The sequence below is a fragment of the Ranitomeya variabilis genome, chromosome 8 (genome assembly GCF_051348905.1).
Source record: "Ranitomeya variabilis isolate aRanVar5 chromosome 8, aRanVar5.hap1, whole genome shotgun sequence".
NCBI classification, from domain to species: domain Eukaryota; kingdom Metazoa; phylum Chordata; class Amphibia; order Anura; family Dendrobatidae; genus Ranitomeya; species Ranitomeya variabilis.
In genome coordinates, this window is record NC_135239.1 from 44,930,368 (window position 1) to 44,945,302 (window position 14,935).

The following is a 14,935-nucleotide window of genomic DNA, read 5'->3' on the forward strand; positions in this document are numbered from 1 at the left end:
CATAGTCGGATCACTGTTTCAGTTCCTGCCTATTTTATCTAAAATTTAGTCAACATTTTTTTTCTTCTTCTCCTAGGGAGGCGTGGAAATCCTTGGGTGATTACAGCTGTTACCAGGCGATGCGAGATTACATTGAAACTGTGAAAAAGCTCGATCCGGACTGGATCCCAGAGGTGCAGTATGAGTATATAATCGGCGCACTATCTTCTATGCACTTACCCTTCCTTGGGATTACTTGTGGCCTTGATCAGAAGGGACCGTCCTTGCACAACTTCTCTCCGCTATGACCCGTGTAGTATGTAGAGGCTTTGTGAGGACGGCAGGCGTCGTTTGTCCTGACGCTGGGCTGCAGTGTCTCATTATATTACTGCCACAATGTGTCTCTGGGCTATAGTGTTACATTATCTATATTATAGTCACAGTGTATGTCTCTTGCAGAGTTTAATTTAAAGGGGTTCTCAGGAATTATAAAAATATGGCTTCATTTTCCTTTGAGCAGCGCCACATCCGTGCTCAGGTTGTATCTGGTACTGCAGCTTCTCTCTGTAGAAATGAATTGGGCTGAGCAGCAATAACAACCTGTGGATGGCAGTTTCGCTGTGTTTGGCAGAAGCTTGCAGAGGTTTTCTATTATGCTGTCGCTTTAAATACCTTTATTATTGCATTGTTTATCCTGTGCGGGTCCTGTGTTTCCCAGTCTAGTGCTGCTTTCTACAGGCCTTTAGAGCTGAAATCTCCCAGCATTCCTTGCTGAGTTCTGCTCCGCTTTTGCTGGGGTGATTTGCATGCTGGGAGTAGTAGTCCATATACCAGGCACCCTGATGGCCTCAGTAGCATCGTCTGTTACTATTCTGCCTGGTTTCACAGAATAAGTCATGGCTTCTGTAAGGAGAAGCCCAGAGCCCGTCATTGCATCTTACTGGCCCTGCTCCTCCATCAGCAGCCATTGTATGGATAGTCTGAGTCTGCATGTGATGAAAGCAGCACCAAGGGCCCACGGCGTCAGTCCTGACAGCGAGGTTTCCTAGGAGAAGCTCTTTCATGATAAAGACCGCCAGCTTTTTCCTAAGCAGTTGCCGTCGTTTTTTGAGGTGGCTCCAATCCCTTCTTTTTCTCCGTGCTCTAGCTATAAACAGCAGGCGGCATCAAAAAGAAGCTGTCTACAGAATGAAGATGTTACTTGGGTATTCAAATCCTGAAATGGTTAAAAGGGAAGTAACGAAAAAGTGAGCGTGCGCACAGCTATGAGTGAAATAGTTCTTACTTTGCTGAGCATTACGGTAAAGTTTTAAGACTTTTTCCAGGTGGATTCTAGGCGGAAACCTAATTAAGACGATATGTGCACATCGTCTAACGAGAAGGTGTCAGACCCACTTCAAGTGGTTGACTAAACCTTTCCCGATAAGGACTTTTATGAACATGGAGATACCAAATGTGTATTTTTTAATTTTTTTTTATTTTTGTATTAAATCTTGATTTTAATAGGACGAAAGGGAGGCGATTCAAATGTAATATACAGGTGCTTCTCACAAAATTAGAATATCATCAAAAGTTAATTTTTCAGTTCTTCAATACAAAAACTGAAACTCATATATTATATAGTCATTAGAGGGATCTATTTAACGTGCTTATTTCTGTTAATGTTGATGATTGTCTTACAGCCAATGAAAACCCAAAAGTCATTATCTCAGTAAATTAGAATAATTAACAAAAACACCTGCAAAGGCATGTTAAGCATTTAAAAATGTCCCTTAGGGCTTGTTCACACTGTCCTTTTTTTGCTGCAGATTTTTCAGGTCCTGATTTGGAAAAACCGCAGTGCAAAACCGCGGTGGTTTTCACTGCGGTTTTCTGTCCTTTTTCTACTGCGGATTCCACTGCGGGTTTCCAGCTGCACTTTCCTATTGGTGCAGGTGGAAACCCGCTGCGGAATCCGCAGAAAGAATTTACATGCTACTTCTTTTTTTCCGCAGAAAATCAGCGCGGATTTTCAAGCCGAAAAAAGGAAAGTGGGCACAGCGGTTTTGGTTTTCCATAGGGTAACATTGTACTGTACCCTGCATGGATAACGTCTGCGGATCCGCAGCAAAAACCGCTGCGGATCCGCAGCAAAAACCGCATCGTGTGAACATAGCCTAAGGCTACGTTCACACGATCCTTTTTTTGCTGTGGATCTGCAGCGGATTTTGCACTGCGGATCCGCAGCCGTTTTCCATGCAGGGTACAGTACAATGTAACCCTATGGAAAACTCCAACTGCTGTGCCCACTATCCTTTTTTCCGCTGGAAAATCCGCGCGGATTTTCTGCGGAAAAAAAGAAGTACCATGTCAATTCTTGCTGCGGATTCCGCTCCTGTTTTCAACATGCACCAATAGGAAAGTGCTGTTGAAAACCCGCAGAGGAATCCGCAGAAGAAACAGTCGGAAAATCAGCAGTGCAGTTTTGCACTGCGGATTTTCCAAAACAGGACCTGAAAAAAAAAGGACCAAAAAAAGGATCGTGTGAACGTAGCCTAAGTCTGTTTCAGTAGCTCCACAATCATGGGGAAGACTGCTGACTTGACAGATGTCCAGATGGCAGTCATTGACACACTCCACAAGGAGGGTAAGCCACAAAAGGCCATTGCTAAAGAAGCCGGCTGTTCAGAGTGCTGTATCCAAGCATATTAATGGAAAGTTGAGTGGATGAAAAAGGTGCACAAGCAACCGGGATAACCGCAGCCTTGAAAGGATTAAGAAACGGCCATTCAAAAATTGGTAGAGATTCACAAGGAGTGGAGTGCTGCTGGAGTCATTGCTTCAAGAGCCGCCACACACAGACGTATCCAGGACATGGGCTACAAGTGTCGCATTCCTTGTGTGAAGCCACTCATGACCAATAGACACCACCAGAAGCGTCTTACCTGGGCTTTCACATGAAAGTAAGTTTTGCATTTCATTTGGAAATCAAGGTCCCAGAGTCTGGAGGAAGAGTGGAGAGGCCGCAATCCAAGCTGTTTGAGGTCTAGTGTGAAGTTTCCACAATCAGTGATGGTTTGGGGAGCCATGTCATCTGCTGGTGTAGGTCCACTGTGTTTATCAAGACCAAAGTCAGTACAGCTGTCTACCAGGAAATTTTAGAGCACTTCATGCTTCCCTCTGCTGACAAGCTTTTTGGAGATGGAAATTTCATTCTCCAGCTTGGCCCCTGTCCACACTACCAAAAGTACCAATACCTGGTTTACAAACAACAGTATCACTGTGCTTGATTGGCAGCAAACTCGCCTGACCTTATCCCCATGGAGAATCTATGGAGTATTGTCAGTAGGAAGATGAGACACCAGACCCAACAATGAGACGAGCTGAAGGCTGCTATCAAAGCAACCTGGGCTTCCATAACACCTCAGCAGTGCCACAGGCTGATCGCCTCCATGCCACGCCGCATTTATGCAGTAATTGATGCAAAAGGAGCCCCGACCAAGTATTGAGTGCATTAAGGCTACGTTCACATTTGCGGTCAGCGCCGCAGCGTCGGGCGCCGCAGCGGCGCCGCATGCGTCATGCGCCCCTATACTTAACATGGGGGCGCATGGACATGCGTTGTGCTGCGTTTTGCGCCGCATGGCCGCAAGCGTTGGACGCAAGAAACGCTTCAAGTTGCATTTTTTTTGCGTCCAACTTGCGGGCAAAAACGACGCATGCGGCGCAAAACGCAGCGTTTTAGCGTGCGTTTTGCCGCGTTTTTGTTTACGTTGTGCGCCGACGCTGCGGCGCACAACGCAAATGTGAACGTAGCCTAACTGAACATACATTTCAGTAGGCCAACATTTCGGATTTTAAATTCATTTTTCAAACTGGTGTTATAAAGTATTCTAATTTACTGAGATAATTAGTTTTGGATTTTCATTGGCTGTAAGCCATAATCATCAACAGAAATAAACACATGAAATAGATCACTCTGTAATGTGTGTGTGTGTGTAGACACACACACGCTTTTTTTTGTATTGAAGAACTGAAATAAATTAACTTTCTGATAATATTCCAATTTTGTGAGAAGCACTGCACTGTCTCCCTTCAAGCCCAGCCACAGGTTGGGTTTCAATGTAGCTCTGTGATAGCAGGCATGGAGGTCTTCAACAGACCCCCATCTGCCGTAGCAACCCATTGGTGCTGTAATGGGGCAGCCTATGGGTGCTTATAATGAAGCGCTGTTAGGCTATGTGCACACTTTGCGGATTTTGCTGCGGATCCGCAGCGTTTTTGGACGCTGCGGATCCGCAGCAGTTTTCCATGTGGTGTACAGTACAATGTTAACCTATGGAAAACAAAAAAACGCTGTGCACATGCTTCGGAAAAAAACGTGCGGAAACGCAGCGGTTTTAATTCCGCAGCATGTCAATTCTTTGTGCCGAATCCGCAGCGGTTTGGCACCTGCTCCATGTTAAAAACCCGCAGGTGTCTAAAATCGCAGTGGAAACTGCACAAAAAAATGCGATAAATCCGCAGTACTTTTTGCACTGCGGATTTCATCAAATCCGCTGCTGAAAAATCCGCAGCAGAATCCGCAAAGTGTGCACATAGCCTTCATGTCGCTGTGAGAGTTTGCTAACGATCAAATGCCAGTCAGTCAGTCACAGGTGGATCTCCATTCTACCTTCATCTGTTAGAGGCAGATCCTGTCTGCGACAAGCGTACATGTGCGGTGGATGTGGGAAAGAGGTTTAAGGGAATTTGTCAGTAGGTTTTTTTCTATGTATCCTGAGACCACAATGACATAGGGTCTGAGAGCCTATTTCCAGTGATGTCACTTACTTTGCTGTGTGTCTGGCTTTTTTAAAATAAAATCAGTGTTTTATCAGCAGGAGATTATCTCTACAGGACTAGGGGTCTTGTAACGTGGACCAGCAGCCTATCGAAAGCTGTATGCAATATACAGGGGTGTGTTTTTTTTTGTTTTGTTTTTTTCAGTCTGAGGTTGCGGTCTCCAGTATTTCTCAGTTCAGGCGGATCTCAGGCCCTCCTGGTCTTTGGCCTTTTGCCTATAAAGTGGTTTTGAATTTTCCTCCTGTATTAACCTTTGGCCACTTTGTAGGAAGACTTACCATTAATCCAGCTCTTAGATCATCTGGAATTATTTGTGTATCTGCAATACCACCTCTATCCACTAAGTGGTGCACTAAGACAAGGCAAAGTCATAACCTTGTGCATCTCCTGGGATACAGCAGACATGGTGGTGGACAAGCTTCACATCACCTCTTGTAGCCGTCCTTGGTGTATACCGCTGCTGTAGAAGATTGTTTTTCTCTTGAGATTTGCACTGTATTGCAGAAACTTCTGGTTATAAACGTGTTCTCCACACATGTTCATCAAACAACTGACCAGCAGGGGGCAGCAGCACACTTTTGATTTTTTTTATTTATTTATTTTTGCCTTTGTTTTTTGCTCAGATTTTCTTTTTTATCCTAATAAATTGGGATTGGATTTTTAGTTGGGTGACTTCTGTTTCATTCCAACACTCATCTGTTTTCCATCACTTATATTTAATTCATGAGAACTAGTACTGTATATACAGAAAATAAGTATAGACCTGTAACCGTTATCTGTTCTTCTCTGTGCTATGCATACTATTACCCGTACATTCGGGTCTCTCGACCATTGACCTTAATTGTAAAAGGAACAAAATAAAAATGTTGTCTGTTTTCAATACTTCCCACCAGGAGAAATACAGTTGTCAGATGCCAAAACTGAATCATACCAGTGTCTATACTTATTATGGCTCATTGCCTTTGTTTTTCCATGACTTTTTTTTTTCCTGAACTTCTGCAGCAGATTGGTCATAATTTCACATAAACTCCTCAAATAGCCTGTACCAGTTGTTGGCAGCCTCAACTTAATATTTGGTTGCCCACCCTTCATAATAAATAACTGCAATAAATCGCTTCCTATAACCAACAACAAGCTTCTTCCATCTCTCCCCTGGAATTGTGGACCATTCTTCTCCTTTTGCATAGTGCTCCAGGTCTTTCATATTGGAAGACGTCTTCTCCCAACAGCAATTTTAAGATCTCTCCACAGGTGATCAATGGGGTGTAGATCCAGCCTCATTGCTGCCACTTCAGAACTCTCCAGTGCTTTGTTTCCATCCATTTCTGGGGGCTTCTTGAAGTATTTATGGGGTCAGTGTCCTGCTGGAAGACTCCTGACTTAGGCCACAAATCCAGCTTTCTGACACTTCCTTTGGTAATCTTCAGATTTCATGATGCCTTGTACACACCATAATTGCAAAGATTGAGGCTATGTGCACACGTTGCGGATTTCTGTGCGGGTTTTGAAAAATCCGCAGGCAAAACGCACTGCGTTTTACCCCTCGGATTACCAGCGTTTTTTGTGCGTTTTACCACCTGTGGATTCCTATAAAGGAACAGGTGTAAAACGCTGCGGAATCCGCACAAAGAATTGACATGCTGCAGAAAATACAACCCAGCGTTTCCGTGCGGTATTCTCCTCCCTGTGGATTATATTTTCCATAGGTTTTACCGGAGGGAAAACTGCTGCGAATCCGCAGCGTCCAATCCACTGTGGATCTGCAGCCAAATCCGCAACGTCTGCACATAGCCGGAGTGAACTTCTCCCCTTTTTATCTGGTTTTAAGTGAGAATTTCACATTGCCCACACCTGTTACTTGCCACAGGGGAGTTTGCTTCCAGCATGCGATGCTCGTTCAAAGTTATTTACCCACAATTTTAGAAAGGTGACAGTTTTGTCTGGCCCATTTTTGGGTGGTTTGTGTGAAATTTTGCTAGTTTTTCTCTGTTATTTTGTGTTCCAATACACACAAATTTGTATAACAATACATGTGTAATTGCAATAATTTTCTGGGAGAAATGCTATTTTCTGCATCAATTTCAAGGGTGTCAATACGTTTTGCCATGACTGTAGGAGGCAACATGCCATGAACAGAGTCTTGCGTCTTATTTGGAAGGTCCCCAGTTAATGCCAGTGACCGGACCGTGCTCCAGTATCCACGTCACACATTACATCTCCCCCTCGCCATCAGATAAGTGGAGCCTCAACCCTGATGCAGCAGATGTAGCATACAATCGATCTGCAGTATATAGTGTGTACACTGCAGGTGTATAGTACATCTTTATTATATAGGGCAGCATCATTCTAGTACAACAATGGACCACTTACTGCTGCGCGGTGCCGGCCTGCAGCTAGTAGAGGGGATTACTCTATGGCTGGATTGTCAAAGTGATTAAAAAGTCATTACATGCAATCACTGATTAACCTTCTATATAGAGAGGACGATGCAGTATGACGTCATGGGGGCGAGAAAGGAGGACAGAAATTACACACAGTACATGGTTGGAAAGATCCACGTAACCATTGCGGCTGCTCGTGAGCAGTATTTTGGATTGTTCTCATTTGTTTACCCAGTAGACAGAGCAAAATGGCTCATGGGGTGGTGAAATGGCCCCTTTAGAGTATAGTCACACGATGCAGATTGGTAGCAAACACATGGATTTCTGCAAGAATTGAAGCTTGACATTTTTTTTCCTCCAATCTGCCACCTGTGAAGACAAATGGAAGGTTATTCTTTAATTATTGAAAATTTTGAATTTTTCCGATGCATAAAAAAAAAAAAAAAATGGTCAAATTAGAGAAGCTTTGATTTATGGTTACAGCTCTCATGGAGACCTATAAGTTGCTATGGTATCTCCCTATAAACAAACTATTATGTGATCTTGCACTATATTTTTTGCTATCCTGAAAAATGTATATTATCAAAACCCATCTGACAGATGGCTGGGCGTATGCAGGACCAAACTACAGGCTTCCAACTGTTTCCATGGAGACACATAGACCTGCCTAGGAGTTGGAGACGCAAAAACGTTTTTTGGATAATACTGCAAAGTTGCTTCATTATTTTATTTTATTTTTTACACTTCTTAAAGGCATACAACACCAACGCAAATGATAGAGTGGTACAAAGTATCTTAGTTTGTCCCTGTAGAATTGTGAACTTCCAAATACCAGAGAAGTGCAAATAAAGTGTGATGCCGCGACCACTAGCGGGTTGGGGAGTACTCGCTTAGCAACAAGATTTAAGGCACACAGGCACACTTTTTGCACATAAGTCTATGTGGTTTATTATAGAGTCATAAACCGTACCACGAACAGTCCATTACACACTGTATCAGAACATGTCATTAAGTTGCGGTCACTAAACTTGCTGGACCTCAGTCCGTCCAGCTACCATAACACTTCTTAGTATTCGGCTTTAATACGGAGTCTCTAAATACGCCAGACTTCTCTGCCCAGTTTTCTCAAGAGACCACACATTATATCCTCCGGAGAAGCTGCCTAACGGCGATCACCAACTTGCCTGACAGGCACACACCAGTCGGTTCCAGACCCACCGAACGACGGTAGCTTCCCCCACACAGTAGCCGTCACTGGCCCAACAGATCCATGGCCTCACCTTGTGCTCTTCAAGGATCCGGTCCAAACACAGAGGCCACTCAGGATCACGACCTCACCAAGTACTCTCCAGGGATCCGGTCCCCACTCTGGACCTCCCAACACATAGGCCACTCAGGATCCCTGCCTCATCAAATGGTCTTCAGGAATCCGGTCCCCACTCTGGACCTCCCAACACCCAGGTCTTTCCTCTCACAGGACCTTACAGCCAAGAACCATTCAGGTCCATACACAGGAAAACCCTGGTCACATTACATTCTTGTAACCACCACCACAGGTGGGAGGTGTGTGTGGTTAGCCAGACCCAGCCAGCCTCCCTTTAAAACTACACAAAAACTTGTGGGACTACAGGTCCCACAACAACCTTACTCCAGGCTTACAGTGCAGAGTATCTTCCTCTGCGACACATGCCGGCCATTCACAATAATGCTGGACTTTGTCTCATCACCTCAGTTATACCTGCGACTGCCATGCATTCTTATGGCCTCAATACACCTCCGTGTGTATTCTGAGGAGACCATGCAGCGCCCCCTACCTATAACAGGGGTCACTGCATCACAAAGCAAGAAGGCTAAAGATGTGTGATTTACCGTATTTTAAAAAGGAACAATATGGCTGTGGATTTTATGCACAAATTTCTGCAATAAAATCTGCATCTAATATCCGTGCATATTTTTTGTATTTAAAGGGGATGCCTTGGCAAAATTAAAATGTTATCAGTGACTTGATTATATATAAACATGTGAGACCATGCTCACCTACCGGCACTCACCTGGATCCAGCACATGTCACTGTGGCTGTGTTTTATACTGGAAGGAAGTGGTCATCATTCAAATGGCTGCATGAGGCTGGGGTCACACATGCGTGTTTTACGTACGTAAGAGCGCAAAAACTACGTACGTAAAACTCGCATTACATACGGCACAATGCTTCTCAATGGGGCTGCTCCTATTAGCCGTATATTACGGTTCAGTATTATACGGCTTTCTACGGCCGTACAAAATCGCAGCATGCTGCGTTTGTCAGCGTATTGCGCAAATAATACGCCAATGAAAGTCTATGGGGGCGAGAAAAATACGGATTCCACACGGACCAGCAGTGTGACTTGCGAGAAATACGCAGCGCTGTTAGTGAAAAGTCGGTAATTCAATTGCCGGCTTTTCATTTCTCCTGCACAAACCCGACAGGATATGAGACGTGGTTTACATATAGTAAACCATCTCATATCCCCTTTTTTTTTGCATATTCCACACTAATGTTAGTAGTGTGTATGTGCAAAATTTCAGCGCTGTAGCTGCTGAAATAAAGGGTTAAATGGCGGAAAAAATTGGCGTGGGCTCCCGCGCAATTTTCTCCGCCAGAGTGGTAAAGCCAGTGACTGAGGGCAGATATTAATAGCCAGGAGAGGGTCCATGGTTATTGGCCCCCCCGTGGCTAAAAACATCTGCCCCCAGCCACCCCAGAAAAGGCACATCTGGAAGATGCGCCTATTCTGGCACTTGGCCACTCTCTTCCCACTCCCTGTAGCGGTGGGATATGGGGTAATGAAGGGTTAATGCCACCTTGCTATTGGAAGGTGACATTAAGCCAGATTAATGATGGAGAGGCGTCAATTATGACACCTATCCATTATTAATCCAATTGTAGGAAAGGGTTAAAAAACACACACACACATGATTGAAAAGTATTTTAATGAAATAAACACAGCGGTTGTTGTAATAATTTATTGTTCTCTCAAATCCATTTGCAGTCCCTCGCTTGGCAACATAATAAACGCACAAGATACATACCTTCTGATGTACTGTCAGGTCCAACGATGTAATCCATCTGAAGGGGTTAACTAATATTACAGGCAGGAGCCCTGCTAATGCAGCTGTGCTCCGTGCCTGTAATCCCCGGCGAATGAATGAAATGTAGGTCATTGACCTACATTTCCTTCAGTCGCGGTGATGCGCCCCCTGGTGGATGTCCTCATATGACCTGGAGCGTGGGAAAAAGTTCCCAGGCTGCAGTTCATGAGAACATCCACCAGAGGGCGCCTCACCGCGAATGAATGAAATGTAGGTCAATGACCTACATTTCATTCATTCGCCGGGGATTACAGGCACGGAGCACCGCTGCATTTAGCAGGGCTCCTGCCTGTAATATTAGTTAACCCCTTCAGATGGATTACATCGTTGGACCTGACAGTACATCAGAAGGTATGTATCTTGTGCGTTTATTATGTTGCCAAGCGAGGGACTGCAAATGGATTTGAGAGAACAATAAATTATTACAACAACCGCTGTGTTTATTTCATTAAAATACTTTTCAATCATATGTGTGTGTTTTTTAACCCTTTCCTACAATTGGATTAATAATGGAGAGGTGTCATAATTGACGCCTCTCCATTATTAATCTGGCTTAATGTCACCTTTCAATAGCAAGGTGGCATTAACCCTTCATTACCCCATATCCCACCGCTACAGGGAGTGGGAAGAGAGTGGCCAAGTGCCAGAATAGGCGCATCTTCCAGATGTGCCTTTTCTGGGGTGGCTGGGGGCAGATGTTTGTAGCCAGGGGGGGCCAATAACCATGGACCCTCTCCTGGCTATTAATATCTGCCCTCAGTCACTGGCTTTACCGCTCTGGCGGAGAAAATTGCGCGGGAGCCCACGCCAATTTTTTCCGCCATTTAACCCTTTATTTTAGCAGCTACAGCGCAGAAATTTTGCACATACACACTACTAACATTAGTAGTGTGGAATATGCAAAAAAAAGGGGGATATGAGATGGTTTACTGTATGTAATCATGTCTCATATCCTGTCGGGTTTGTGCAGGAGAAATGAAAAGCCGGCAATTGAATTACCGGCTGTTCACAGATATCGCGCTGATTGAAATCTAAATACAGAATATATATATATATGTGTCACAATGACATATATATATATATATATATATATATATATATATATATATATATATATATATATATATATATATATATATATATATATATATATATATATATATATATATATATATATATATATATATATATATATATATATATTGTATATATGTTTTCCCGAACATTTGAGCACATAAATCCATTAGATGTCGGTTTTGCAAGCCTGCGCGAAAATCTCGCAGTACGGATGCCATACGGATTACATACGGAGGATGCCATGCGCAAAATACGCTGACACACCCTGACTACGGATCACTATTTTGGGAACATTTCTCCGTATTACGGCCGTAGTACGGACGTATAATACGTGGCGTATTGTCTTACGCCATGTGTGACCCCAGCCTGACTGCTGCTGCCTGTGATTGGCTCTCGTGGTCAGGTGACATCAGCAGCGCCTCAGCTGATGATGCCCTGTGGAAGTCACCTGACTACAGCAGCCAATCTCGGTCCTGCTGCTTGAACCTTACATCTTCCTAACAGTGTAAATGCAGATCACAGAGCGGCCGGTGCTGGATTCCTGGATGTAGGGAAGTATGTGAAGCAGATGGACGTAGAGCTCATCCACTTTGCTCGCACTGTGAAAGGCTGCGTGTTTTTAAGTACCAAAAATCCTCACCAAATTAACATTGTGTAAACCCAGCCTTAGGGTATGTGTCCACGATCAGGATGGCCGGCGGTATCGTCGGAGCGGCAAACCCTCCCCCTTCTGGGACGCGATGATGCCGGATGTGTTCATTGGACACATCCGACATCATCGCACCCCTCGCATAGGGCCCTGTGTTATTCCTGGCGGCGGCACAGCGTCGCCGCAAGGAACACGGACATGCTGCGATCTTAAAAGACGCGCAGCATGTCCGGAGTCGCAGGGCCGATGGATGCGTGTTTCCACGCATAGTGGACACAGGATTTCATATAATCCCCTCCACTATGCTGGAACATCTGGACGCTGCGACCCCACGCAGCGTCAAACACGCAGCGTTTCCTGAACGTGGACACGTACCCTTAAAGGGATATTCCAGTGTGTAGTAGTAGTAATAATAATATTATTACTAAATGCCTCCAATTAGAAATATAGTCGTTTTTAAGGTTCACTATGTTGCCTACCCCATGTGCAGGGCATTGCAGTAGCTTAGGTATCTGTGGTCACCACCAGCTACATCACTATAACTACTGCGATGCCTGATCATGGGGTAAGTGACATAGGGAGAGTGAAGAACTGTACTACGTTTCTAATTGGAAGTATTTGCTAACATTCTTATTACACCTCCTACTGTGGCCACTACCAACCTCTTTCTTTGTATAAGGCTATGTGCACACGTTGCGGATTGGCCGCTGCGGATCTGCAGCTGTTTCCCATGCGGTGTACAGTACCATGCAAATGTATGGAAAACAAAATCCGCAGTGCACATGCTGCGGAAAAAAAACACGCGGAAACGCAGCCGTGTTTTTCCTGCAGCCTGTCAATACTTTGTGCGGATTCCACAGCGGTTTACACCTGCTCCTCAATAGGAATCCGCACAAAAACCACAGTAAATCCGCTGCAAATCTGTGGGTAATCCTCAGTGCGGTTTACCTGCGGATTTTGCAAAAACAGTGCGAAAAAATCCGTACACCAATCCGCAACGTGTGCACATAGCCTTAGGGCACATTCAGACCTCTGTATAAATCAGTCTCAGATTGGATAATTATATATATATATATATATATATATATATATATATATATATATATATATATAAAATAAACCCGGCACTCAACTTATGGTGGATCTCTTTTGTGTTTATTAGCAAAAGAGAGGATAAACGTTTCGGCCCTTGTTGGCCTTCTTCAGTAACGTGCTGCCTAATGGAGCGAGGAGTGGTAAAGCAGTGTTCACCTGCCAGTGCCTGTAACCAGGAAAAAAGGGGTTGGTGCAGGCTCACAGGATCCGACTGGAGTAGAGTCTGCAATAATGTAGGTGGCCTGCGTGGTGCTGTGACACAGTGTCCGTGTGTGTCCGGCGACGCAGTGTCCGTCCACCGTCTCAGATTGGATAATTAGCTGGACTCAGATGTGCAAATTACTGTATATATTTATTTGCTTTTTTTTTTTTTTTTTTAAATCCTGGACTATCATATGCCAATATGGTTCTTCGACATAACACAGGTGGACACGATCTTCGTACTGACCCCACTACATATGTAATAATGTATTGCTGATATTTCAAGAAACAAATGAGATTGTATTGGCATATAGAGTAGACAAACTGTAATCTCCATTTACTAGACGACCCGTCGCTCCCCGGACTTCGTCTGTTTTGCCATATAAACATGGTCCGCATGAAATCCTAATTCTGGGGCGTATTTTCTTACTGTTATTCCTTCTAGACCTTCATGACTAAATGGACAAGTAGGCGTTACCAGTCCGGGGGCGGTGTATGCAGGCGCACTCTGACACTGCCCAGCTAGTGCTAGTGCTGACCCGGCCGTAGGTCATGTAGGGGATTGCTTACACCACACTGTAAATTAATTAGTTTAATATATTGCCAGGAGTGATTACAGAGGAACAGCACAATGCAGAGTTTGCAGAAAACAAAAGTCCCAGAATTGTTAATTAAATGGGAATATAAAAAAATAGTAAAAGGAGAGTTGACAGGTCCTGTTAAAAAAGGGAAAGAACCTACACTCTTGCCCCCTGTGCATGGTGGGTACTGGGGACCTTATTTTTCTTAATGTTCCTATTGTGCCGGTTCTGAGAGCAGCGAGGAGGTGACACCGCTCTGATCACGGTGCTCTTTAATCTGGAGAATGATCCCACTAGACGCTGAGCCATCTGCTGGTGCTCGCCCCCTCCTCCTCTTCAGAGTCAGATACTTCACTCTTGGTGCCCAGGGGAGCAGTTTGTGAATTAATGTGTTATGGTTGCAGTGGGAGTAAGTTGTCTCTCTGTGTTTTGTTAACTGCCCATCTCTGCTCTGTGCACATCATTTCCATCCTCCCCTATGGGACAAGTAAAAACCTGAGAGGGTAAGTGGGGCTGCCTCATTCCAGCAGGAAGACCCTGTCACCGCCAGCTCTCTGTGCCGGCTGCTTTTTCCCCTGCCCACAAACACTCGCCCTCCTGTCATCTGCCGGAGAAATGCAGCGATTTGGGCCAGGAGAATGCTACTCCTGGGGGATCCTTTCCTCTCCAACTAATTGAATTATGGCTGTGGTGTCAGTATGCTAGGAATACAAATCATATCTGCGGGAGGGGAGAGGAGCGACACAGGACGGGGGAGCCAATGGCAGCGGATGGCTTTATGGCATAAAACCTCTCCTTACAGTAAGACTATAGATTGCTACTCATTTACTAATCTATATATCTGCGCTGTCAATTACTGGACCAGCTCCATGCTAGATTCCAATACAAGGATTGCATCGGACCCGTTTACCATTTACTTCTGTAATGTAAAAAAAAAAACATTTGTTACATGAGAGATTTTATTGAGGGGCTGTGTAGAAATATGTCCTATAACTACTTGCATTGCACCCAACATTGAG

At 44.4% G+C, this 14,935-nt stretch overlaps 1 protein-coding gene across 1 annotated transcript in view; it reads left to right on the plus strand.

The window, feature by feature from the left end:
• The window catches only part of ACBD6 (acyl-CoA binding domain containing 6), a 92,769-nt gene that overhangs the window by 16,948 nt on the left and 60,886 nt on the right, over positions 1-14,935 (plus strand). The window contains exon 3 of the mRNA XM_077277930.1: positions 77-173. Within this exon, the coding sequence (XP_077134045.1) occupies positions 77-173 (97 nt within the window). The remainder of the gene's footprint in view (positions 1-76; positions 174-14,935) is intronic.